At 39.8% G+C, this 26,730-nt stretch overlaps 1 protein-coding gene across 6 annotated transcripts in view; it reads left to right on the forward strand.

The window, feature by feature from the left end:
* Positions 1-26,730, forward strand: part of TMEM117 (transmembrane protein 117) — a 231,608-nt gene that overhangs the window by 174,559 nt on the left and 30,319 nt on the right. For all 6 annotated transcript variants that reach the window (XR_012042640.1, XM_072862277.1, XM_072862294.1 and 3 more), the window contains one exon: positions 14,984-15,143. Coding sequence is in view for 5 of the 6 variants with exons in the window: in XM_072862277.1 (XP_072718378.1) it covers positions 14,984-15,143 (160 nt within the window). In the remaining variant the exon portion in view is untranslated. The remainder of the gene's footprint in view (positions 1-14,983; positions 15,144-26,730) is intronic.

Consider the following 26,730-nt stretch of genomic DNA (forward strand, 5'->3'; position numbering starts at 1 on the left):
AATAAAGGAAGCTGACACTAAGATCCAGGTATGTATACTCAAAAAGTGATACATATGAAAAATGCTTTACCTTTCTGGGAAAATGAGTCATAGCCAAAATGTTCATACCTTAACCACCTGAATTTACTATCCTATATTTATATTTTAAGCATCTAAATATATAAAAATGTCCCTTGAATTTGACCAAATGAGAATTGTGGGGCTAGCAGTACTCCAGAAAATCAGGCCATTTAAATATAATTCCCTGGCTATGGATTTAGGATCCTAGCTTAAGACACAAGATAAAGTTGTATCATAAGTTCTTTCCCTGGATCATGTGAAAATTTCACATATTTTAACTATCTGTCCATCTTGTCAAGCCATCTTAGTATGTTCATTTTTGTGTTTTCTGATCAATTTGGAAAGAGAGAGAGGTTAAACAATTTTAGGAGACATGAAGCGCTACTTTGTAACACCATTATTCAATTTACCTGTCAGTTTTATCATTTTAATTTTTAAGATCATTCATGCTATTTGGATATCTGCAGTGAAATGACTTGCTGTGATTGAGGTAATTCCCAGCACAAGGACAAAACCAGAGCTGCTTAAACTCAGAGAGGCAGGATTCAACTTCGGTGTTTCTCCCTGAGTGAGTAGAAAGAAAAAGAAGATATTATTATCCCATTTGCAAAGTCTGATTGTATGGACGTGGTATAGATGATGCCATCTAAGTTCTGGGCTTTGGACTGTTTCAGGAACCTTTTGGCTTTATGACACAGCTGTGCTCATTAGGACATCCACTGCCTATTAGAGCTCACTATTTTATCATTCTCTTTGCAACATGAGCAACCTGGGTGAGTGTTAATAAGACTCTGCTTTGGCAGCAGGTGTGACTATATTATAAAACAACTCAAAAATTAAAGAAGCATTTTAATTTGCTACATTGTATTAAATTTTTCAGTAATAAATCAACTAAAACTAAACAATCACTAGCGGGCCTTGGGTTACAAAAAGAACAGGCTTAACAAATCATTGCTCTGTAATACAAAGTACAATAATGTAAGTAGAAAGCTCTTGGAGATGTTTTTAAACATTTCATTTTAAAAGAGCTCCTAGGGCAGAGCTATTTTGAATGAAATTGATGTCAAGGTCCAAGGTGGGACAATCTGTCAACACAGCAGGCACACATCACCAGCATAGTATGTTAAGCAGGAGCTGAGATTTTAAGCATCTCTCAATTGTGATAAGGTAATAGTTAATTCCAAACTTCTTGACATCGTGAGCTGTTCTGTTATCATCTTTCTAAAAGCGGTTCGAGGACATTTGTCCACATGGTAAGTCCAGCTAGAAAATAGTCTTGATACTTCAAACTGAATGATGAAAACCTTTTTTTTTTCCTTAGGAAACAAGTGATCTATACACTGTCTTTGAATTATGCCTTGTAACCAAAAACCTTCATATGCTCAGTTCTTCCCATTTGAGTAAAGCAACAGAGCCTTTGCTAGTGTCATTCATTACAGAGCCACACGTCCTGTCTTTTAAACCATTTGATGCAAAATGTAATTCCAGAAATCTAAATAGAATTAAACATGTTTTGTCCCAGCATTTAGATTTATGCAAATTCAAGGAAACTATAATTTGATTGATAGAGAAATTGGTAACAGTATTAGTCAGTGAAAGCATTGTTTAGATTTATTCTATGATGCAGCATTTTCTCAAGAACTTGTGGGCTATAGAAGATCCTACACTGAATGCAGCTATGGACATCTTGCTTTGAGGGGAGCTGGCTGCAGAGGAGATGTTGTGGCATTCTGCAATTACTGTTCATAGCACAACTGGTGGTTACCCCAGTCCTGTCTAATCCATCTCTGAAGCTACCTTCAGATGTTGAATGACATGGATATATAAGCAGTCAATGGTTATAGGGTTTGTGAACACTTTTCAAACTCAAAAACCAGCTGGTCTAGTATAGTATGTCACAGTATTTGGGGAGTTTTAAATGTAAAGTCTCTTCCTCCCTAAATAGAGCATAAAAATATCTCCAAAGCAAGATGAAGATCTGCTTTAACTTAGTGAAGGTAGCCACTGCCTCAGATGAAATAGATTTCCTTTTTTTATTAGACATTGATAGGGTTATCAACCCAGAAATCTCTGTGATAGATTGCCAGTAATGGTTGGAAAGGCCCAAGAATGATTGTAAGTCACATTCATCTTTCAAGGCCTCCTAGCTAGAGATGACAGATATTTTCAAGGCTCCCAGGAAGAACGTAAAGCCAAAAAACTCAGTGAAGAACTGGCCAAATTAATTTAATATCATCTCTGTACAATGACTGAATGACCTAGGAGAAAACTGAAGACAATACTAACAAAGTTAATCAAAACGACTAAACAAAGCTTTCTGAGACACTATATCCAGTCCCAAAAGCTGTCCTCCGTTTTACAGTATTTGTGAAATGGATGTAGTTACTTGCTCTGCAGAGGTCTAAAAATTTGGCTGATTCTAGTCTCTCCAGTGGTTGTTGATCAAAGAAGCCAAGTGCATCCATCTATTCCAAATGCTGATTTGTTTCAAAGTCTCATCAACAATACAAAGGTTCCCTGTTTTGAGAGAAAGTGAGGTGCTGCAAAATACTTTTTTTTTGAAGGAGGCCCTTCCAAAAGTATTCCTCTAGCTGCTCTCTGTAGGTGCTTGCTGGAGACTGATTGAGCAATCATGTAAGTGATGGGGAGACAGCCTGTAGGCTTTTATGCTTGTCAAACACATATATTGAAGTATTTTACAGGAAGAAAAGGATCATATAGCTGTAAAACTGGAGGGGATTCAATCAGCGTTGGGTAAAGTGTTTAACAGAATATTAAACACAGAATATATATTTAACAAAATTTAGGTCAGCACAATGTCTGTTGAAGTCAGGGTCTCTTTAGCACTACCTAAGCTATTTTGAGCTTGGTATAATCATGGAGGCAAAGCAAAAGTTGATGTAGTATGTGGGTCTCTGGAAGGTAAACTGGGAGGATACCTAACCTGAACTAAATGTGGCCCCTTGTTCTGACAGCTCACCTATTCCTTGGGCAAGAGAAAAGGGCTGTCCCCAGCTTGTAGCCTGGCTCTGGTGAAAGAACTACCTTGTTGGATAGGCGTAAGAGGTGGGATGTTGAGTATCTACTCTTTAATACTTTCTGCAAGATGGTTATAACCCTAAAGGAGATCCACAAGAGAAGACTGCAGGAGAAGCAACAAATGCCACTGATTATACCCCAGAAGAAATGAAAACTTGTGCCTTTTTCTGCTTGCTGTCAATCCCCACTGCCTGAACTCTGCAGTGTCATCCAGCACTGGGCTGTGCCCCTGCCTTAGATCCTGCTAAGGTGTCCTTAGTCATTTGCATGCATCCTAGATCACCAAAACACTGTCAGATCTTAGGGCCAGGGAGGCCATATTACACGTGACAGACCACATTGAAATTCATGCAGAACTGAAGTTGGGTCAAGTGGATGGGTCAGGAGGAAGAAGCAGGTCTAAGACCAAACAGGGAAGAGACAGAAAATGACAGCAAACCACAAGAGTACTAACTGCCAAGTAAGAACATTAGCTAAAAGCATATGGTAGGAGAGCTGCTTTTTTTAATGTACAATTGCATGGGACTGAGCTGGCAAATTCTGAGCATCTTCACATCTGAGTCTTACTTGTTAGGACATTAGGAGTTGAAGAGACCAAGGCTGGAACGTAAAGGATGACAAATTATTTCAGGAGGAAAGGGACCTTTGCTTACACCTTGTTGGGAATCCTGCAACAAAACTTTTTTTTTCTTTTCGGTTTTTTTTTTGAGAAAACTGAAACATTCAGAAATGCATCACTTTTGATTAAAGTTTCATTGAGAAATGTTTCTCATCTGTGGGAAGGAATTTCTGATCAAAACTAGTGAGAGACTCAGTCTCCTCTGAGTAGCCAGTAGCATGGTGATCAAATCCACATGGATGAATGTTAACATGAGCCCCTGCACTTCTCAGTGGAGGGGAGGTGAGGGGAGAAGCCTCAGTCTGGGTTTACTGCACCTTTGCTGAGTTCCCTGAATATTGCCGTTTCTTCCAGGATTTATCTGTTTTCTGATTTCTGTTTACCATAACAAGCTGGAAAAGAGTGCAGATTAGTCTCAGGATACAACACAGGGCTTTTTCTGAAATACTGGAAAGTTCCTGTTTGAGGGGGATAACCATTTTCTGACAAGCTCAAAGTTTAACCAAATATGTATCATCTGGGCATCTTAGTGAATTCAGCCATAACAGTTCTCAAGTTCTTGTGTTTCTTGCTTCTCGGAAGTTCCTTGTCTTCATCTGTCACTGAAAAAGGGGAATATTCATATTGTCACAGAACTGGGCATCTAATTATCACAGTAGCACTGGCCTTCAGCATGTGTTCTGGTGAGTCTCTTTATTCGCTTCTATTTGCTCATTCTTCTTTCTAACCCTGTTCTGTTCATAGAAAGGTTAACTTTCCAGGAGATCAAAATCACAGTAATTCGGATGTGATTTTTCTTTGTCTTCTAAGAAGACATGTGTCAGCCTTATGCTGGAACTGGCTCAACTTGTGGAAAAACATGCATATTAACTTTTATTTCCTGAGTGACTTTTGAGTTGGTATCAATTCTTGAATCATCTGCAAAAGGTATTATACGGTACAATTACTGTAAATGTCAAGTGAAGTTTTGAGTGCTTGCATTTGTAAAGTCTTAGTTGGAGCAACAGTGTCAGCTGAAATTCTGAAGTCCTATGCACAAAAAAATCCCTTCTGTTTTGATTGCACAGATTTTTTTCAGGAGGAATTGTAATACCTTTTTTGGTTTGAGGCTAGTGCTGTTGCTGTTCACTTTTTTCTGTAGGCAAATAGGATTGCTTGTTGGATGATAAGATCATGTTTCCGTCATAAATGTTAATGATGTATAATTTACATGCTTGGCTACTAGTATTCTTTTATTGGAGGGAAAATATCATAGGAGCATAGGATCACAGGATAATTCAGGCTGGAGTTCAGGATCTCAGGAGGTCTCTAGTCTCCTACTCAAAGCAAGGTTAGCTCTGAGCTGAGACCAGATTGCTCAGAGCTTTATCCAGTTGGGTCTCAAAAACCTGCAGGGATGGAGGCTGTACAGATCTATCCTAAGGCACATTCGATGCTCTGAAAGCATTTTTGAAAATCTTGTTTCTGTTGTTTCTTGAGCCAGCTGTCTTCCACCCCCCATTCTGTTGATAGAGTAAGTGATGTAGCCATCTGAAAGTAAAATAGAAAAAAGGCTTCCCTTTACCTTAAATAGAATTGTGGGGGTGGGGGTTCAAAACACTTGCTACTTGAGTTAGGCAATTAACTTCTAACTTTGGAAGTCGAAGATGGAGTAGAGTTCCTTGGATATAACTCATATTCAAAGTCCTATTCTACCTTGCATATGATAGGTGTTGATTGAAAATGTTTTTTACAAGCAAGACCACGAACCTTCTTAAACTGTTTTTCCTTTTCTGTGTCACAGATAGGAAATGGCATTAGAAACTTAAAGCTTATGGCTGATGAGTTTAATTTAAATGAGCTGCTGTTTGAAATAGATAACACTTTCATTTTAGTAAATTAATGGTGTGGCAAAAGGAAACTCAAAGATGCTTCTACCTATAATAAAAAAATCATGCTCTCTAGAATTCTAATATTTCACTATGTGATTACATTACCTAATCTTCTTCATTTTATTACATGAAACACAGTAAAATGTTTCCTCTGTGCATTAACATAAATGCAATTTCAGACTTTATACAAATCTTTGTACAAAAATCCCAAATAGCTCTGGAATCATATTGATACACTCTAATAAAATTACAACTGTCGCAATCAAAGGATAGAAGGAAAGCAAGGTTTGTGGGAGAGGTAATATCCTTTCTTTGACAAACTGATATAACTGGAAAAAATAAACTAGTGGTGTTTACATTCACAAAAATTATCTTCATTTTTCTAAGTAAAATGAATGTATAAAAATGCAGAATAAACAATTCCAGTTTTGCTAGACTCAGAGCATCCTTTATACTCTGCAGTGTCTGGTTTCTTCAGCTCACCAGGCAGAACGACGACAAGCATAGACTAGAAGACTTAACTGGGAACGCAAAGTTCTCAAAACGTGCAGTATCTGCTATTGATAAGCATTTCTGAGCCAGTCCCAACATAGAGTTCCCTTTGCTATTCCCTATTTGAAACAGAGAGTATTTCAGACCTTGCAATTTCAGAACAGATATTTCGGAACTGGCAGTTACTGGCAAATACTGAATTACTTACCCATTACTTCCTGCTGTAGGATAGAAGTCAGAAATACACTATTGTGATGGCAAGTTTTTTAAAAAGGTAATGCAATTCAAAGTTTTAATTAAAAACCATTTTCTTCTAATTGGTATTTAACTTCAGATAATTAAGTCTTTTAGATGTGAATCTACATTAATACACTTTATCCTACTTATTTATGCCTGCGGAGCATGCCATGGGATGTGTGGCGCTCTGAAATCTGGCAGTGGTATTATTCCATATCTCTACCACATATTTGTCCCCATCAGGGGAACAAGCACTGTATTTTAACAAAAGAAATCCAGTGTAATTAATTTTCCAAATATTCCTAAATATTTGTTGCATGTGACTTCTTCTGGAGTGTGTCTGTATTAGCAGTTGACTTCAGTAGCACACTTCTGAAGTGGATCTCCCAGTCATCTCTCCACCTGCCCTTTGGTTCACGGCATGGATTGATCTTCGGGTACACAAGTGGGATTTCTTCTGGGTGAAGCTTAAGTGGAAGTTGCTCTCTGGGATCTCACCTAGTGAGCTGCAGGTATGGATGGGTGCTCAGTTCAGCCCACAAGACGCACACACTGTGAGTAGGGGGTCCTCAGCACCAACTGTGTTGCTCTATGGCACTGCACTACCCCGTTGCACTGCAGTAGCTGCTGATCAAGGCAGAGCTCTCGAGTCCCTGCTCTCTCTCCTTTCAGAGCACTGTCCCGCCGGGGCAGAAGAGCAGTGGCCAGCTGGAGGCTTGAATCCATGCTGCTCCAGAGAACCCCGATGCTTTTCACCAGCAGAGCATCTGTCCCTTACACTTGCTTAATTGCAGAAGTGGTGCTGACACCAAGCAACAGGCAGAATAAATATTTTCTTTTAAATGGTTTTAGAGTTGCTATTTTTGACAGATTTAATAACAGAACCCTTCTTAATTAAAACAAGTGAAATAAAAAGTGTTGGCATTTGCATACGAACATCTGCAGTAGCATTGTTCTTTATAGTTATTGTACACTGTGGGACGGTATGTTTGGCCAGTGCTGATTCTGGAATTAAAAATTATGGAGAGTATTTAACTTGATGGATGATCTTTCTTTCCTGGGGACTGGAAAGCATTTTTAAATATCAAGAGCAGTAAAATTTGTTCCTCCCTTTCTGTATCTGTTTCACAGGGTGTTTTTAACTATTTTGGCACATTCATGAAAAATTGACATTATAAACCATTGCAACTGAAAACATAAATACTCATTTATAAAACATTGATTAGAATTGCATTTCTGTTTCCTACAGCACCACCTGAAGCTGAAAGTTTTGATGAATGCTGATTAACTGCTAGGTGGTTTTTTAAATATACCTAGACTATATGCTAGTTAATTTTCTTTATTAAGTTCATATATATATTATATATTTTATTAAGTATATATGCTCATTTCCTTAATGAACAATAATAGGAATACAGAATTTATTATCTCGTTTCTTTATTAATGTGTCCTTCTGTCCCAAATATACATAGTATTAATCAATACCTGGCATGCTTATTAGCAATGTTTAACAGTTTTTAAATAATGTGGCTTAGTAGCAATTATGTGTGAAAGTGTGATGAAAAGTTCTCAAAATGCTATGTATGTCATACAAATCTAAGAGCTACTTTTGACTAAGCATAGGTAGGGTTTTTTCTGGAAAACGTGTAGTCAAAGGACAAGATACTACTTTTTGCCTCTTCGAAAAGACAAAATGAGGATGAAGAAAATAGCCAAAGATTGTCTTTCATCTCTTCAGTCTATCTTAGCAGAACTCTTGCTATCTGATCATCAAAGCTGTAGCTTCATAAAAGATTTGGCAGAGGGTCATGCAAGACAAGAAAATTCTAAATAGCTCTAACAATGAGCAGCTCAAAGTTGCTGGTAAATTGAAGGTAGTATTATCTTCCCTTTATGTGTGGTTGTGCAAAGAATTGTATTTGATATTTGAGCAGTGAAAAACTTCACTTTCGCTATGTGATGGTTTGAGAAATGAGGTCCAATCACAGACCAGAATTTGTTTTCGGTACACTTTGTGCTGCTGATTTAGACATGAAGAATCAGGAGACTCAGACTGGAAACAGTTCTTATTTCCAACATTAAATGTTTTGTGAACTTGTATACATTTCTTAGCTTGTCTTTATCTTTCCAGGGACAAATTCTGTTTTATTCAGTTTTCAGCTCAGTACAGACAAATAACACAGACTGTTTCCTGAAGATGTGGCTGGATGGAGTCAAAGATACTTCTGGCATAGGTCTGGAGGGGATGTGCTATGAATGGTTTTGTGGTACAGCATCCGGCCTGCAAGAAGATGAGTCAGGGCCTCATGGACTCTGCCTAGGGAATTCCTGATGTGGGAGGTACAACATGCAAAACAGAAGAGGGTGTCTCCAAGCGGCCAGGACCTAAGATCACTGCAGTACATTGTGTCTTCTCTCACCCAAGACTTCTGAAAACATCAGTAACTTCATGCTTGGCATACTGATTTAATGAAGCAGCACGGGCAAGTCAGCCTTCCAGTTTGAACTGCCTTTGTCATGGCCCATAATGTTACTGAGCAATTAGAATATGTGCACGTGCATGGGCAGCTTACATATATAGCCAGGAAAACCTTTTACCAGGAGGGCTGGTGGCAGTGCTGTTATTTTGGAATTAAAACTACATGATGTGGCCCTCCCTCCCCCAGAAATAAAGCCAGAAAGTCTTACGTTTGCATCAACACTTGACATTGGTTGTAGTAGATTGCAAAACACGGGTATTCCCTTCCTCTCCCTTCCTGGCTTAGTCTCTCACAGCTCTTCCTCCACAGCCCAACTTTGTGTTTCAGAGAAGTCCATCTGCTGCTCTGGCACACAGTGCTCTCTCAAGGCAAGGACTGCACAGGCATGGGATGGCGCCAGTGGCATTTCAGATGGCAGTGGTGGGATTTCCCTTTGGGCAGGCAGTCTGCACACTAAGCTGCAGAGGCTCAACTTTGACATTCCCTGCCACAGTCTTCGAAAAGGTGTTTCAAAACTGCTGAATTCTGATGGGAGAAGGTCTTTATTTCTTGCTAGTTATGGATCTAGAGAATTATTGATGTATCTGAATGCAATTACATGTTCAGAGAACAACAACTGCATTGCTGATCCCAGGAATAAGTGGCTTTTTCTTTTCTCCACAGACAAATTTGGGGTCATACCATTCATAAAGAACTTGTAGTTCATAAGCTCAGGGTTGTGCAGGTGCAAGACAAAGGGAGAAGACTTACGGACCAGTCAGCCAGGGCAAGGACAATGTCTGCAGTAAGATGAGGGCACTGGCAAAACAGCACTATAAGGGAGTCTGCAGAGTCTTGAGAGTCTTCAGTGCCAGACTGAGATTACAAAACTCCTTTGGGAATTAACTTGTTAACACAATTATGTCCAGCATGCAGTGTGGCAGCTCTTGTTCTTCATATTCCAGGAAGCTGAGTATCTCAGGTTGTCCCTGCCACTTGGAAATGGAAACAAGCCAGGCTTGCTTGGAGGCAATGGGAAAAGTCATCTTTACTTTTGCCACTGTTGAGTGATGTCATCCATGAAGTAGCCCAGAGTGTAGGAATGGAAACATCTACCGGGGAAATATTCTGGCAAAGAATCCTACAAAAAAATTTAGGTCCTCACAGCACTGGATGGATTATTCACTCCACTGGCTTTTGTGGTTTTTGCTTTCTTTCATTGAACGTTTAGGATTTATCTTAGTCTTGTGGAGGGGCTTTTTAGGAAATCCCACCCTATCCTCAATATTTTGGAGTGAATGAAGGCAGGTAGCCCTGGCACTTTAACTTTAGAGTATTGTCTGCTGAAGAAGGGCACAGCTCTGCTCCCCCAAATACCCACTATTCTCATTTTATTTTCTAGGGAATGTGTTGGCCTCAACTGGTCCTATTTTGCTTCTGTTACTTTTCCTTGCTGTGACGTTGCATTGGCTTTGTGTCCTTGGTGTTTGTGTTCACGTTATTTTTTTCATTACAACTTGTAAGTACGTCTTGTTTATTTAATGTACATGTGTTTCTGATTTAAGTTTTCTCGGTTCTTGTTCACCCTTTGGCCACAGCTGTGCTAGAGTGTGGCATGCAGGGCATCTGGGCACTGGGACACCAGCAGAGAAATTTCTCAGAAAGTGCCACGAGGAGAGCTTTTCTCAGAGGGTAAGGGAAGAGCACTAGCAAGGGAGGGATGTTGAACAGCTACTTTCCTTTACAACAGGATTTTTATTTGAAGAATCAGTAGGAAAGTCCAGCCTGATCTCTGGTCATCATATCCCAAGTGACAGCTCAGGCATTTGTGTACAAGGGGCAGAGAGACAGAAAGTCTGGGGAGAATTTTTTTGTGATTTTTGAAAGAGCAAGAGGTGTTGAAGAGAAGGGTGTGAGATTTTTAGCCCAAAAGGCAGAAATGGGGCTGAGATATGCATGATGGCCATTGCATGTGTGGGCAATGTAGGTATGTATGGACTCTCACAGCGAAATGAAGCCCATGGTTTCCAGTGACGGTCCTGTTAGCAGAGTTCCTTCCTTAGCAGAAGCTATGCAGTGCACTGCATGCCCGCTTAATGTGCACAGGGTTTAGGAAGCTTGTATCTACGTGAACAAATGAGGTCTGTGATCTCACAGTAAAGCAGCCCAGTGCAAGCTCTATGAGCATGCTGTGAAATTTATGGGCATATAAAAAAATGTTGTGGACTGATATTCCCCAGAGACAGCAGGGAATATGCAGCACTGCCTACATGCAGGTCACTACCTGTATACCGGACTGCCCCAAATCAAAGACGCCCTATTTTCTAAACATTTCATGCAAACCTGTTATCCACCAGGGTCTGCATTATGCTGCAGTGACAGCCTTTTTCTATTCACATAACTATGACCTCCACCGAGCACACAGAAGATTCAGATGTGACCAGCATCTCAGACTTTTGCAAAGTTCAAGGCATCACACAGAACAAAGCTGCAGATGACACCTGTGATGGGAGCGTGTGACTGGTGACATAACACACCAGCTCTGAATTTTCCCACCTCTAAGTGCTTTCCAAACAACTTGTCTAGGGCTGGGTTGTCCAGACTTCAGAGGATGATGGCTATGTTCTTGTACACTAGGATGGCAGTGTGGAGACATTGTAGGTAAATTAATGCCAGGTACTTGGCATGCTTTGTTGAAGATGGCCCATTGCATGTGGATGTTCTGTACTTACTACTGATTGTAGTAGTGTAGAGGAAAATGAGGTGTCACGGCCCTTCTCCTCCAGAAATGGCATTTCTGCATCATAGAGGCTGCAAGGTGGAGGCTATGACCCTGTCTGGCATGAGGGATTGTCTGCAGCCACCGCCAATGACAAAAACCTGCTCAAGCTTCTGGCCCATGTTGTGGATAGCGCCTCGTAGTGTATAATATGCTGGGTGACAGAGGCTAAGTGGTTGGTCAGCTTGGTCAAAGTTTATGGTCCAAGAAAGTGCCGTTGTGGGAAGGTGCAGAAGTCAAAGACATCTGTTTGGGCCCTTGCTAAGTGTGTGAAGACAAAATTAATGTTCTGTTGGCAAATGAGGGCCAGCAGTATGGATTCAGTTTGGCATGAGTGACTTGGTTTGACAAATTCAAGACCAAACTCAGTCCTGGCAATCAAAGATTATAAAGATGCAGTCTAAAAAATGACCTGCTTTTTGAGAGGTTCCTGGCAGTAAAAAGTTCCTCTCTTCAAGCTTTCCCTCAGTTCATTGTCGTACTGGGGATTTTTGATCATCACTGGCAGTGATAAGCACAGTGCTGACTTTTCTGGACCTACCTAATAATATTAACTTCTCAGTATGCAGTTGGCCTGGGCAGTGTTTTTCTGAAGATTTTTTTTTTTTATTTTTATTCTTCATAGCAACCTTGTATCTCAAAGAGTATGGGCTAGGTCATAAAATGTGTGTTATTGTAGCTGAATAGGTGCCCAGGGCACATAATCATTCAATACAGCAAGCTAGAATTAGAAGTGAAATAGGAAAGTATATTTCCTCTGTGAAGTAGAGAAAGAAGTTGCATTTCTTAATGTCTGGTACAGAGAAGAGTCAATCTTCTCTTGCCTTTACCTTCATAGCCCTTCTGTAAGGAGAAGACAGAGAGGTCCTGCCAGCAATGCTGTGAATAGTTTGATGGTGTAGCTCTTTCTCAGTAATGTGCATTGCAGAATAAAGGACAAACTACACTGGCCTAAATATTGCAGGGTAGCTCACATTGGTTCATCTGATACAAGTTATGTCAAGTTAAATGAAATCCTCAGCTTGTTCTCTTAATCCCCAGGACACTGGGGCAATGCTGTACTTTCACAAGTGAACTGAACTCTAACCCAGACAAACTCAGTTTATAATAACTCCAAAAGCATGTATGGAATATCTTGCTGTGTTCCAGTATCATAGGTCAAAAATACAACTGAGTGCTAATTATGCTGTTTAATGCAACCATTTCAAAAGTCTATTTCTTACCTTTTTTATTGGTTTCACATTTTCTTATGCTATTAGCAGCCCATTTTCTGCTCCCTTCCCTCCCTATTTGACATTTCAGAATTCATAACGAAGCAGTTTTTTAAGTGCATATGCATTTCCTCAAGGAAATCAGGGCTTGAGCACACACATTGGTCTTTGCATGCATGCCGATGAAGCATGCATAAAAATATGTCTGCCTTTGCTTGCATACATGCCAAAGTCTGACCTTCCATGCTTTGAACTCTTGCTCCAAAATGCAAATGCATAATTCAAGAGGACTGAAGCAGAATAACGTTGAGCATAACTTCTGGGTACATGGTTCCCATAGCAAACTATGCAGACTTGAATTACATTTCTAAACTGTCCGTGCACCAGGAGATGTGGGTTCCTCAGCATGAGGACAAGGAAAATCAGTGCGCCCAACGGCCAGGGCAGTCTGCGTGGGACAACAGACAAGCACTGAGACCTGTGTTCTTTCTGGAGAACTTTTCAGCTAAAGTGAGAACATTTACCTCCATGTGAATCTCAGATATGAAGGTGAAATAGGTGGGAAAAAACACCTTTGTGGGTCTCAAGAGACTATATGCATGAGAGAAGCACCGTAATGAATTGCCTTTCCGAAGTAAGCCATTCTGGGTATGTGCCAAAGTGGGGCCTGTAGAAGAGTCCGTCAGGTTCGGGTACTGACAGGTGAGATGGTAGCTAGGCAAATGTTTTGAGGATAAGCAGGCTTGAATATTGCTTAGGTCTAATTAAGTCTAATATGCCTCATTAATTTCTTTCTGGCCCAGATGCTGGTAGTACACTCAAGGGATGCCGTTATGGTGCCAACCACAGTGTTGAATACAACTGAATTTATTTATTAAGAATAAAAATAAATGTTCAAAGGTAAAGGTGGTAACAATCAAGTCATTTTGTGTCTCATTATATTGTGAAGAAACGCATCCCATCGTGCCACAGAAGAATGATGTTTAGGAGTCCAAATGTGTACACTACTGCTTATGTGCATATTTGTTTTCCCTTCCTACACAGACACAGCCAAAGCTGATGTATAAAAATAAGTGCCTACAGACTGGTAGCCTGTGACTACTGGTGTACAGATTTTTCTTTTACTCTTCTGAGTATTTGTCCCATTTGGAAGTGTTATGGGAAATATTCTTCACATTGTTTTACAGCCCTCAGTAGCTGAAGAAAATGAGACTTTATTGCTGTAGAAAAAAACTCCAGCCTGCCACAATTATTTAGCTGTGTGCATGCATTCAGATGTTGATATGCCCCTATTATAGCACAGATTTACTGACAGCTATGGCTACTGGGAGAAGCCTTGCTCCCCCTCAAATTACCAGCTAAATTTGCCTGCTTCCATGGAACCAGGAATTCAATCAGTCATCACTGCCAACTCTGAAGAATATCACCAAAGTGCTGCTGGAAATGATGCAGAGCTATTTTTAGGGGGTAGCTTAGGAAGATATTTTCTTAAATACCATATTGCAAAGTTGTATGAATTAGCCAAATGTGTCTTCTGGGATTCTCATAGCATTCATATGGAGGCTTTATTACTTTTGTAATTCACTCTTCACTGACTTCTCAGAAATGCCATAGGATGTGTTGAAAACTTGTACAAAGGACATCTTAGGAGACACAAAGTAAAATCTTTCTACAACCACCAGAATTTACTAAAGATTAATTTAGTGCAATTAAAATTTCTTTCATACAGACGTATTTCTGTATAAAAATTAGACTTCACAGTTAGTGTTCTATAGCTCCTACAGCTGAGAATAGACTTTTCCAAGTTTCTAATGTCTTTGGTGCCTTAGAAAATGCTCTCTCAAATTGTTCATTTTGAATTTGGCCTAGATCATACAGTCCTTGGTACATTATGATAGTTTACTTCTTTCTTATTTTACTTAATTGGTTTGCATCTTCAGTGAAAAATATGGAATGAAGAACAAGAGTGATACACTGCAGCCTAATTTTGCAACATGCTTGGTACTAGCTACTAAATTTCTTTTTACTAAGGATGCAGCTGACTGCTTTCCTATTTTGAATTAAATGATTTGTTTGTACACTTAATTTTCTTCAATCTCTTCATCAGCGGAAAAGTACTGATAAAGCACTAGTTGACCATTAGAAGACAGATAAAGTAGAATGATGCATCTTCATTACTGTCGTATTCTCTCTGAACTATTTTTTTTCCCTTGCAGGACCGTTCTGTTTACTCTGACCTCTGTAGTTGTGCTTGTCATCACTACTGACTGGATCAGCTGGGACAAGCTGAATCGTGGATTTCTGCCAAGTGACGAGGTCTCAAGAGCCTTCTTGGCTTCTTTCATCTTGGTGTTTGACCTTCTTATTGTCATGCAGGTACACTCTCCTAATGTTTCATTCAAGCTGCTGAGGCAGCCTAGTCACTCTATTTCCTCTAGAGCTAATGGTGTTTAGCTAAGACTACATAAAGGTAAATAAATGTTTAGTTTGCAATCGCTATTAGTAGAGGCATTTTATAACACCATTCTCAGTGACTTTGCAAAAAGCCTGCTGGCATTTTATTGCGAAAACTTTGCTGATTTCTCTTCTTAGACTACCAGGTAAGAACTGCATGACTTTCCAAATTAGAAGGTGTTTTACACAAAAATGACATCAGAAGAAGAAATGCAAGCTAGTTGTTTTGTAAATTCAAAGCTCCTGTTAGGAAGATGAGAGAAATTCAGCCAAACAAGAAAGAAATGCTTCCATCTTTAAAGCATTTACAATATTAGGTATACACACATTATAGCATTTTAATACATGAAAATTAGTATTTGCTATTACAATTCCACTTTCCACTTTCACATGAAGATTTCTTTACTTTGATGACAGGTCCTTGTACTGTAATGTCTTCTGCCAGCAAGGTTAACTGGGGAGATGATTCCCTGTAGTCTGCCTGATGTCTGTTCCTTTGAATCTAGCTGTTAAGAAAGGAATCTGGGTCACAAGTATGTGGCCAAAAACCTCCTTCATGTGATGCTGTGCTCTACCCTTTGCATTTGTCTGTGGTTTGAGCCTTGTGTGAATAACTCACCTAATGCTCTGTGAAGAATTAGGTCATTTGGGCTGAGGCAAGGAAAAGGAGCATCGAAGGCCTGAGTGACTTTTGCTATTAGTCCTAGACATGTTGGACTGTTGAACTGAAGTTTAGCAAAGAATTTGAGAAGAACTGATGGGTCCTTTCTCTCCAATATATTACTAACTAACTCTGCTAGCAAAGACCATTTCTGAGACACTTAGTTCTCTTTAATGAGATATGTATTGCTTGAGTAATTATCATAGAGGTGACACTGTGGTGGCACTCAGAATTTATCACTGCTGTACTAGGACATTAAAGCTGCATAAAGTCCTATAGTTCAGTTTTATTTTCCAATGTCCACCACAGTTCAGTGCTCACTGCAGTTCATGGTTAGAACAAGGAGGATAAGAAAGGGAATACTGTTTTTCTAGTAAGATTTCTGGTGCTTTCTTTTCTCTCCCTGTGCATTTTACATTTTGTTTGCTGTTTCAAAAAGATTCAAGGGAATATATAATAAATGATTGTACTTCACAGGGCTGTAATGAAAGCGTGAATGAAAATACATGATGTATCAAGCTATACTGAATTAGATATTGTATGCAGGGTAGAGAAAGAGAGTTGTCTTCATACCAAATAATTATTAAATCATCCTTTCGACTTTGAAAAATGAAGTTCCAGTACTTTGACCTTGGAGTTGCTGAATATAGGGAAGAATTTTATTTGAAACAGCCTGTCCCCAGTACTATTTCATACTTTTACAACACAAAGCAAGAGGCTCTTTTTAATTGCATTTTTGACTGATGTTTCTGTGATGGAGTTATTTATTTATTTAAAGTTGTTTGGACTGTGCAACTAAGTTGGCATGTTTATTTACAGTGTAGTTCTAGCATCATTGCATTGCTACTGCAATAAAGTCGAGACAGCAAAGTATTAAATCACAAGTGAAGACCATCAGGATCATGATCCTTTGACTGAAGTATGCTTTAGAATTACATGTTTCTAGAAATTCTTTTTAATAGTGTCCTCAGTTTCACAGATTTGTTTTCTAACTTACCAAGCTTTAGCAACAAACTGGTAAAAATAGAAAAAAAGAAAAAAAAACTGCTTAGTATTAAGCAATTTCTGTTTGAGACTGATGCTAACTAAGAGCACAGATGAAGTCTCATCTAATTTTTGAGTACAGGCATATTCTGTCCCTCTGAATGATAGCATTAATACTGTGTTTAGCAACAAGAGAAAACCAATTGAGTTGGGAAACCTATTCTGAATGCTGTGAAAAATAATCACATAATTGTAAAGGATGGCTTTGCCTTTTTAGTATTATTATAGTTTAATATTTATCTAAGCCCTATGTAGATCATAAGAAAGAAATAAAGGACTGAGCGGTCCCTGCCCTGAAGAGCTACCTTTTTCAATTAGACATAACCCAGGCAGACAGGCGAAGAGAACACAGACAGCTGAACCTTATACAGACAGTTATACATGAGTGATACTAAAGGGTACATGAACTTTTAACTTTGTTTTCCATCCTGCCACAAACCCTGGCTGCCTCCCAGCCCCACTCTCCTTCTAGTGTGCAAAGGCTCCTCCAGTCCAAGCGATTCACCAAATATTCAGGGGACGGGTCAGGGGGAAAAGCACAGATGAGAGACAGAGTAGGAGACAGAGACCTGTGTCTGAAAAGTAAATGCGAAACTTATGACTGCAAAAATATTAAGACAATCTGAGAAAACAGATCATGGAGAAGGTTGCAGGGCTACAACAGGACCTCATGGATAGTGTGACTGGCTTCTGGCTCAGGCTGTGTTCCTACCTCTTCTGCCAGCCTTGCTGTGACACATCACCACATCCATGCTCCTTGGAGTGGTACCTGTTTTAGATGGCTGCTGCGTATACATCTCCACGTGATTTTAATAACTGTGTCTTTATAGTCAATGGGGAGATCGAGCTACAGTTGGGGTGCTTTTAAACATCTACAGTAGGATGAGATGCCACAGGCCCTAGAGGTGCACATTTCTCTCCATGGAGACTAAACAGATCCAACATGACGAGCTGAGAGGAACCAGCCCTTAAGCCAGACTCAAAAGAAGTGTTATGAGGGTGGCATGGCTTGAGTCCGGAGCTGCAGCTCTGCGAGAATCCTTCTCAGCTATTTCCACAGCTGGTCAAAGGGACAAAGTAGCGTTTCTCTGCTGGTGTTTTATCAATGAGACTTCTTTAGAGCATGCCTGACTCTTGCAGGCAGGGTGATCTCCACTTCTCCCACTGCTGCCTGGCTGCGGTTTGAAAGGAATTTAAGTTTCACTGGGTCTAGGACAGCGTATCAGAGAATACCCATTTTAGGCTGTTTGAGAGGCAGCACAGAGGTCTCTATTCCAGTCCTGGTTGTCAGGACATTTTATCTAATGTAAATACAAACACTGATTTTTTAAAATCTAGAGATTGGATATTTTCCCACTGAAAAACAACAGATCAAATTCAGTCCAGTGCAAATGAGCATTAGTTCATTTTAAAGGACATGTGCTTGCTTATGGTAAGAAAGTAAAAACTCTGCAAGTTTGTTATTTTTTCTACAGTATAGAAGTGATGATGTTAGTCATTTTTGCAGTGTGTTTAATTATGTCTGCCCTGATAATTGAGATGGCAATATGCCAACATGTGTATATTTCTGGCACCTATAGCATTCACTGCTGTACATGGGCATCGTTATATTTTTAGCCTTAGTTTCAGACGGAGTGCAAGACAACACGTATTAAAGCTGCATATGTAGTAATGCTATTATAATGTAATAGAACTTTCTACTATTTTAATGAAAAATTCACATATTTAGTCCTCTTTCTCAAAGATGTAATGGAAAATCTGTTAATTAAAGGAGCAAATATGAAAAATGAAACTATAATCCCACATTCCAAATACTCTGTTTGAGCAAGTAGTAACTCATGCATTAGCCTATATACTGCTTTTTTGCCTTTTTTTTTTTTTTTTGGTATCATGTTCTTAGTGATTTTTCTAATGGGTAGGAGCCTTTGGTGGCTGAATTATTAAACCTCGTGTGTCCAGGGGAGATGAACTGTTTCATCTCTGTAGTGCCTTTTGTGAGCGTTTACAGGTTTCTCCAGACTTCTGAAAGACCGTGGAGTATTTCAGCATCACTGTGGAGTTACACGCTGTAGTTGCCTTGCTGAGCACTTTGCAAATCCCATGGTGTAAATTCTTGCAACTCTTATGACTTACTGCAACTTTTTCTCTGACGATACAATCGGACAATGTCTGAGTGATTTAAAAGGTACCTGAAAATAGTATTTGATTCCAAAAGGAGAATTTATTCTTCAATAAACTGAAGAAATTCTGTAGTGGCTGAGTGGAATAAACAGAAGCAAGGAAGTGCTTACCTCTAAGATTCTTTGAGAAAGCTCTTGTGTGTGAACCTTTGACCAAACTAGCAGAATAATCCCCTTAATACCGAAAGGGAATACTCTTATAAATAAAGAGAATAGAATTTTGTCCTTCTGGGTAACTTGGAAAAATGAAGGTCAAAGAGAGTTAGATAATTAACAGCATTCCTTATGACTAATGCTGGATCTCTGCTTATGTAGGTATTAGGATATCAGCAGACAGATTTTTTTTTTAATAATAACCATTTTTCAAATTCATTTTTTGTAATATTTTTGTATGTAAATTGCTTTAACATGTAACTGTAGATCACTCCTTGCTACTGCAGTTGAAAATCAACATATTTAATGGGTGGCCTATCACTTCTTTTTCTGTTTTGTTTTCTGCAGAATGTCTCGTCTTCTCTCTTTGGTAGAGTTTTAGTAAGAGAATTAGAAGGTTAACAGATTGAAGAAAATCTGTATTTAGGCTCTCCTGTTTTTTCTTCTAGTTCTTCATGATTCCCTGAAAAAAAGTAATTTAGCTACTTTGTAATGTTAATTAAGTTTTGTATATATCATTGTTAAACAGTAACACAGAAACGTTATCAACAAAATGGAACAAACTCTGGTCTTGTTAACAAATACATAAAGCAGGGACAGTTCCATTTATTTTCAGTTTTACACTGATGGAGAGGCTGTTTTGATTAAAATCTAGTACGATGTGTGAGCACATTAAAAAACACCACCTACAACATCAAGTGCATAAGACAAGATATAATTTGCTTGAATAGTTAAAGGAAAAGATAGAGTAGAAATACAGTCTTGTCCACACAAAGTGGGTAAAGACTTGATTTTTAGGGTTTTTCTTTTTTTTTAGAAAATCTATTTAACTTTGCAAACGTAATTTGATTGTGACTTTTAACTGGATTTACACTCAGTAATTTGATAGAATTAATTTACACATGTACAAACAAGAGGAGAATCCTGATTTACACTTTAAGCAGAATACACAGGTATAGTAGTTTCTTTTGAAACAATAAGCAAGAAATGATTTTGTGTTCATAGACAAAGCAGGATATAAAAAATAATTTATCATTCCTGTCAGAGTAGATCCTCTCAGCTGTACATTTGATTCCAGAGTGGTATGTAATTTTTTTTGTTTCCTAACAAGCAATATCAAAAAGTACCGATGTGTAGTTTGTTCCCGAGGAAGTTACCAAACTTTGAATGGAAATGTCCTTCTAAAAACCTCCCATTCAGCACAACGACTTCTGAAGAAGCGAGCGCTTGAATGTCAGGGTACTTTCCATCATACCTTTGCTGGGTTTTGTAACATTTGGAAACACAATAATAAAATACAAGTTGAAATTCGTGAGAAACATCTGTGTTAGTGAAGTTAGCAAACAACTTTTGCATCATCTCCGACATTCAGGATTTCTGTATGTGAGGGGTTACTATGTTTGGTTTTTTTTCATGTACTACTCACTCTTTCAAGATGGGAACCTAGCCATAAGGGCAGGTGACCAGTGACAGGTTTTTCAGAGGATAGATATGAATTCACCTTTAATAAAAATGACAGCAGATCCAGTTCCATTACTGGTGTCCCCAGCCATTACCATATGGCAAGATTTTACAGGGAGGAGCCATATACCCTGGACTACTTTTTTCAGATATTATGTGGAATGTTTCATTCTGCTCAGAGTACATTGCTCTTCACTAGCAGATTTTAGACATGCCTGTCAAACAGCATTACAAAAATGGGTAGGCATTTGGAACACACGCTTGTACTCAGCTAATTGTGCAATGTTTGTCGAAGAACCCTACTGTGAGGGTTGGCTCTGTGGTACTGTACCTCCCATGGCCTGCAGATCTCTGAAGGAGAAGAGGACAAGTTCAAGTGAGGTAACTTTGGGAGAAACCTTTCTGTAGCAAGTAATAGATTTTCCTTCCTGCAAAGTCTCTCATGTAGGAAAGACTTTCCCCTCTTCTTTTGTCCTTTCTGCATCCTTATCCTTCTACGGATCGTGGAAATGTTCCTTATTAGCACTGATGTAAAACATTCAAAAATAAACCTGAAAAATAAAAGTGAATTAGAATGACTAGAAGGAAACAACTCTTGATCTACAGCTTTGCTTTATTTGTACTTACTACGAATTCAAGTGACAGACCTGAGTACATTCCTAAACACTGTTTAACCAACAAAATGATAAAGTTTCTCAAGCCATTAGATTTCTTTCAACCATGGCATTTCTTTCTAGTAGGTCAGACACAGGTCTTTCTTGCCTATCCTAGAATTGTTCCTTTTCTTGAATCTGCCTCCACAGCTGCTACTCATGGATTTATATCTGCATTGAATTTCTCAGTCCCTGAGTGCTTTGTTTTATTTCCCTGAGAGTCACTGGTCTGAGGGGCATCAAGTCTTTTTCCCTTCTATTTTGAACACCGAACAGTAGCTTTCCTGAGCTCCACTTTTGTCCATCCCATCAGACATCTGTTTTCTGTTAGCTTACCTGTATCTTCTGTCTGTGATTGGTATCAAGGGGGTTATTTCCTGGCTATCATGTACTGAGAGGGACAAGCTAGTGTGGTCCCAGAAATGGCCCATTTGACAGCTCAGGAACAAGCAGCTAGAAATGGAGTCAGCGTCCCACAGAGTGAAATGTCCCTGTCCCTCCCTTGGCAGGGAAGTGAGGCTCTGAGGAACCTGTGCATGGACCCTCCACACCTCCTTCACATTGTTGTTTTCTGTGGACAAGGCAAAGAGAATGGAAATGTACGATACTTATAGATCAGAGAATAAAATCCATTTGAAATCCACTGCTTTTATTTTGAAGGGAAACACCTTTTGAGTTTGATGGAAGTGTATGTAGTGTTTATGTAAAAGGGTGATGAGGGGGGAAAAGTACAGCATTGTTATGTGTAATTAGAACCCAGAAGTTTCTCTTGGAATATTTTCAAGATCCAGCTGGATGTATAAATTTCCTTTGAAAATCCTTGAAACATTCCTTCATCCCCTTGCCAGAACCCACTATAAAGTACAGTTTATTTCTTCAACTCTTTCAGTTACTTTGGAACTAAGAAAATGATAAGCAAAATCATTTTCTCCTGAGAAAAGGTGGGTCTCTCTTGTCCCTTATTGCACGTTATATACCCTACCTTTTTAATGAGCTGTCTGGTTTATATAGCAGTGTTTTCATTCTGTGCTTGTCTAGTTTGATAACTGGCACCATCATTTTATGCTGTGGATTCTGTCAAACAAGACATGTGAAGTACAGTATTTTTAAGTACATTTCGTCCTTTACACTGGTTGTGGATGGCTAAATCTTACTTCGATGCATTATATTTGTCTCAGGCATTATAGATGCAACTTCAGGATTTGCTTCAGCTGCTGTAATTTGGTGTATTTATGCTGACCTGAATCCTATTGTGCCAATTTATACTGGCTGAGGGCTGGGCCTTTCTTTTAGCTCTGTGACTCAGTTCCTCATTTGCAGAAAGGGAACAATGGTAGTTCTTTTCTTTCACTAGTTGTCTGATTGTCTGCTTAGTCCCTAAGGTGCTCAGAGAAGGATGCTGTCTGACTTGGTACAGCTTCTGGCATAATCAGGCACCAGTTCCAGCTGGAGCCTCTTGGCTCTGAGATGACTACATACAAAACGAATTAGATGAAAAAGCTTCTCATTTGTCACGGTTGTTCCCTTTTACCCTGACAATGGGTACGTGCCATACATGTGACACTGAGGCCCTTCTTTTGCACTGCAGGTATTTGCCTGACATAAGGAAGCAGTTCTCCAGAAGCAGACCTAGCATTTTCACACACTGCTCCCTGAAACCACCATATCCAGCCCAAATGCACAAAAAATGTGGAATTCTAGGAACAAGAAAAGCTGGAAATTGTTTGCAAGTCTTTCACAGGACTATTTTCATCTTTAGTTGCAAGGAGAGTCTTTTCACAGATTCTGCTATAATCAGTGTGTGATAGTCTTTGTTGTTGTGGGATGTGTGTCTGATGAGTGTTTCATTGCTTAAGATTATATTTCAGTGATATATGTTGATATAACAGTAATGGTAACATTCAGATAATTTCAACTCTCCACAGCAATGCTCTGGAATATTTGATGGTAGAAATCTGCTTTGTAATGAGCATTGTTACACAGGTTTTTATCTAAAAATGAAAAATCTGAGATGAGATTGAACTGGTTCAGCTGTTTTCTAAGTGATAGAATTGCATGCAATTTGTAAATGCAACCATGTGAGTTAAAAAAAGAAAGATAAATCTCAGTTTGCCATCACTAGATAGAGTGTTACCTTAAGACAAGTTTTATGCCTAGCCGTATCTTACATTTAGCTACGTGGCATACTGAATTTACAGGACTTAGTGACAGGTCGTACCTGGGCATACAGATCCACCTAGCAACAATAAGGAGTTCAAGTAAGGAGAAGAAGCAAAACCAGTCTGGTTACTCTTAATCAAACCTTAGAGGGGAACAGAAACAAGAATATGCCGATATTGTTGGTCTAAGGGCATTATTTCTGCAAAGCTGATTGAATGGCTGTTGTTTATACTTCCTTGGAAAGTTTGAAGCCTGTTATATGAGACATTAACAAAAAAGGCATGCTTACTTTTATTGCCTTTGAGTTCTTCTAACATGCTATAAAGCTGATGCTTTTCTTTGTATAACAAAAGGGACATATGTAGTTAATCACTGAGTGTCTTGAGATACTAAGTACATTAGATATTTTTGCGTCTGTTAGAATCAGACTTTATTGAACCCATCAATAAGTAATTCATTCTCATATGTATAGAGGAGGGGAAGCATTCCCTAGTGCTTTTAGTGATTTGAAATTATAGTTGCAATGGTTTCTGATTTTGAACTAACATTTAATTACTCAGCTGTATTGTGTTTGGCGCCATGTCCCTGTGGGTCATAGGTGTTGTGTAAGTGTGGCCTTAAGTCAACCAGGCTTCTAGTCTCCTACAGGTCAGAAGCTAAAATGTTTCTCTTTTCTGGAATCTGACCATGTTTGCAGCCTGTCCTGTAATGCTCATTAGGGAGAGGAGATTCCCCAGCATGACACTTAACAGATCTGACAGATAGATCGGGGACCAGCATTGCATGACACAGCGTGAATCTATGTTTCCCACTGGAGCAGCAAAGCAACTAAATCAACATGCCTATAGAGTCTCCCAGATAGCCTCAGTAGTGCGCTGCAGCTGACTTTGGCTGTACTATGTCTCAGCTGGTCCCCAAATAATTAACCTCTTCTCTATCTCTTCCTAGGACCTAGATAGTATTTGCAATATAATTTTTCATTAAGATTCCTTAGAGCCCTGCATAAGCCAACGGGTGCTGTAGGTGCATTAACACATTGTCACTATTGTTGAAATGGTATGAACAGAGACAAAACCCGATGTTAATCAAACTGGGAAAGAACTATATTTTTCTCCTCCCTCCTCCAACACTTGTTCAATTGCTGCAGTAATGCTGAACTTGTCTTGATACCTCTGATGCCAGAATGACACAGCCTCAGGTAGTATGTGATGAGTACAGCTGGCTCCGTACGCCTTCATCTCCCACTTCGTTAGCAGGGAGGGCAGCCTCAGGCGTGGAGGGGACAATCCATTATCAACCAATGCAAGGTGGAGCTGTCAGGGCCTCTGAACTCAGTTACACCAGGCACTGAATCCATTTCTCCCTGGATGAAGACAGGTGAATTAAAGAGCCACCTGCAGGACTGGCTCTGAGCAAGGCAGTCCGTGTCCCAAGGCAGCAGGTTGCTGGGGGCGGTTTGAAGCACTCACAAGGGCCGTAAGGGAGAGAGTCACAGCTGCAGCTCCATGCCTGGCCACCTCCAGCTCAAAGCAGCCGTTTGCAAGCCGTTCTCTGTCTCTGAAGAAAGACCATGGTGGTAGCCAGCTGGTCCTGCCGTGCAGGGTAGCGCAGCAGTGGAGAGAAGGCATTGAAACTGGCTTGATCCCCTGAAATCCTCTCCCTCCATCCAGCAGCGCTGTACGGTGCACCAGTGGCACAGAGGTAGGCACAGAGCAAAGGCAGATGCTGGTGGTGGAGCCCCACTCCCAGGATGAAGTATTCATGTGGTTTCAGTGACCCAGACCTTGCAGAGCTGCTTTTCTGCTGTGGCCAGCCAAATTTGGCTTGGACCTTCAAGAAGTTTTTATTCTGTCCTGGCCAACTGTGTTTCCATCTCTTCTTCAACAACCATAGAAGCCTATGGAGCACTGCGTTTCTCAGTGCATTGTGGTTTGCACCCCTGCCAGCATTAATTACATGATACAGCAATACAGAAGACTGCACTGTAGCTGTTCTGGCTGGTGCTGGTCATTTTGGGCTGTGATTTTATTTCATCTTTCAGGAGAGACATTGTAGCTCTTCCTTCCATACAAATCCAGCTTTGATTTCACTCTCCATCAGTTCTCAGTGAGCTCTGCTATGATGTTGTTTCCCACATCAGGTACCACACAAGGAATTAAATAATGGAAATTTGTGGCTAGGTAATCCATTTTATCACCTGTAGGTGAAAATGAGAAAACAGTGTACATCTCTTTCTAATGTATCTTGTAATCCTTCTTGGATGGCTGTTTGCTTTTAGTTTCTCTCAGGTGGTCTGTGGGCTTGACTATATACAATATGCAGCACGCATTAGGTTTATAATGAAATTTCATTCCACTTCAAAACTGTGTGCCCAAAGTGGAGAAACAAACAATCTTCAACAGCAGCAGTGATCCCACGTACAGCACACAATCTATTTAGGAGTAGGTGGCAGAAAAGAAGCGATTAAGTGATCTGCTTTATCAGGCAGCCAGAGTTAGAGGAAGCCAAAGGAAGCCTGTTGTCCCATCTCAAGTCCGCAAGTGTACTTTTTGATGGCGCTGATTCGCCCGGTTTCTGCAGACTGTGTGTTGGAGAAGGCTGCTGCCCCACGGCATTGTCCAGTCTGTGCCCCGCAGCATTCCCGAAGGCAACCTGCTTGGTGCTGCACCAGCCACCTGCGGCTGCCGCCTCTCAGGCGAGAGCTGCAGCATATTCTCTTGGCTGCAAGTTGGTACTTTTGTCCTGACCTTAAGCTGCGAAGCAACAGCTACATCTTCTGAATGAATGTTAAATACCCTTGGGGATGTTTCTGGCATCTGGGCCAAACAATTACTGCACTAATCTAAATTATACAAACTCCTACTATTCCTGAAGGTTAGGCTGCAAAGATTTGCATATCTGGACACAGTGTTCCAAATACAGGGCATGAGAGAAAGAAAAGCATCACACAAACAAACCTAATATCAGAAATGAGCAGATGATGATTTAAGCAACACAAATACAGTTACACATAAAAAATGGTGCTAAAAATAAGACACTACTGAGGCTGCAGAGTCATGCATTCGGAAGTTGGGAGATGCCAGAATTAAGGTCACTGGTATAAACTTTTCACCCCTATTGTGTGTATGCATTATGATACAATCTTTAATTATCTATTCACATCCCATTTTTCCACAGGACCTCTGTCGCACTTGCTG

The sequence above is a fragment of the Ciconia boyciana genome, chromosome 1 (genome assembly GCF_034638445.1).
Source record: "Ciconia boyciana chromosome 1, ASM3463844v1, whole genome shotgun sequence".
Lineage (NCBI taxonomy): Eukaryota > Metazoa > Chordata > Aves > Ciconiiformes > Ciconiidae > Ciconia > Ciconia boyciana.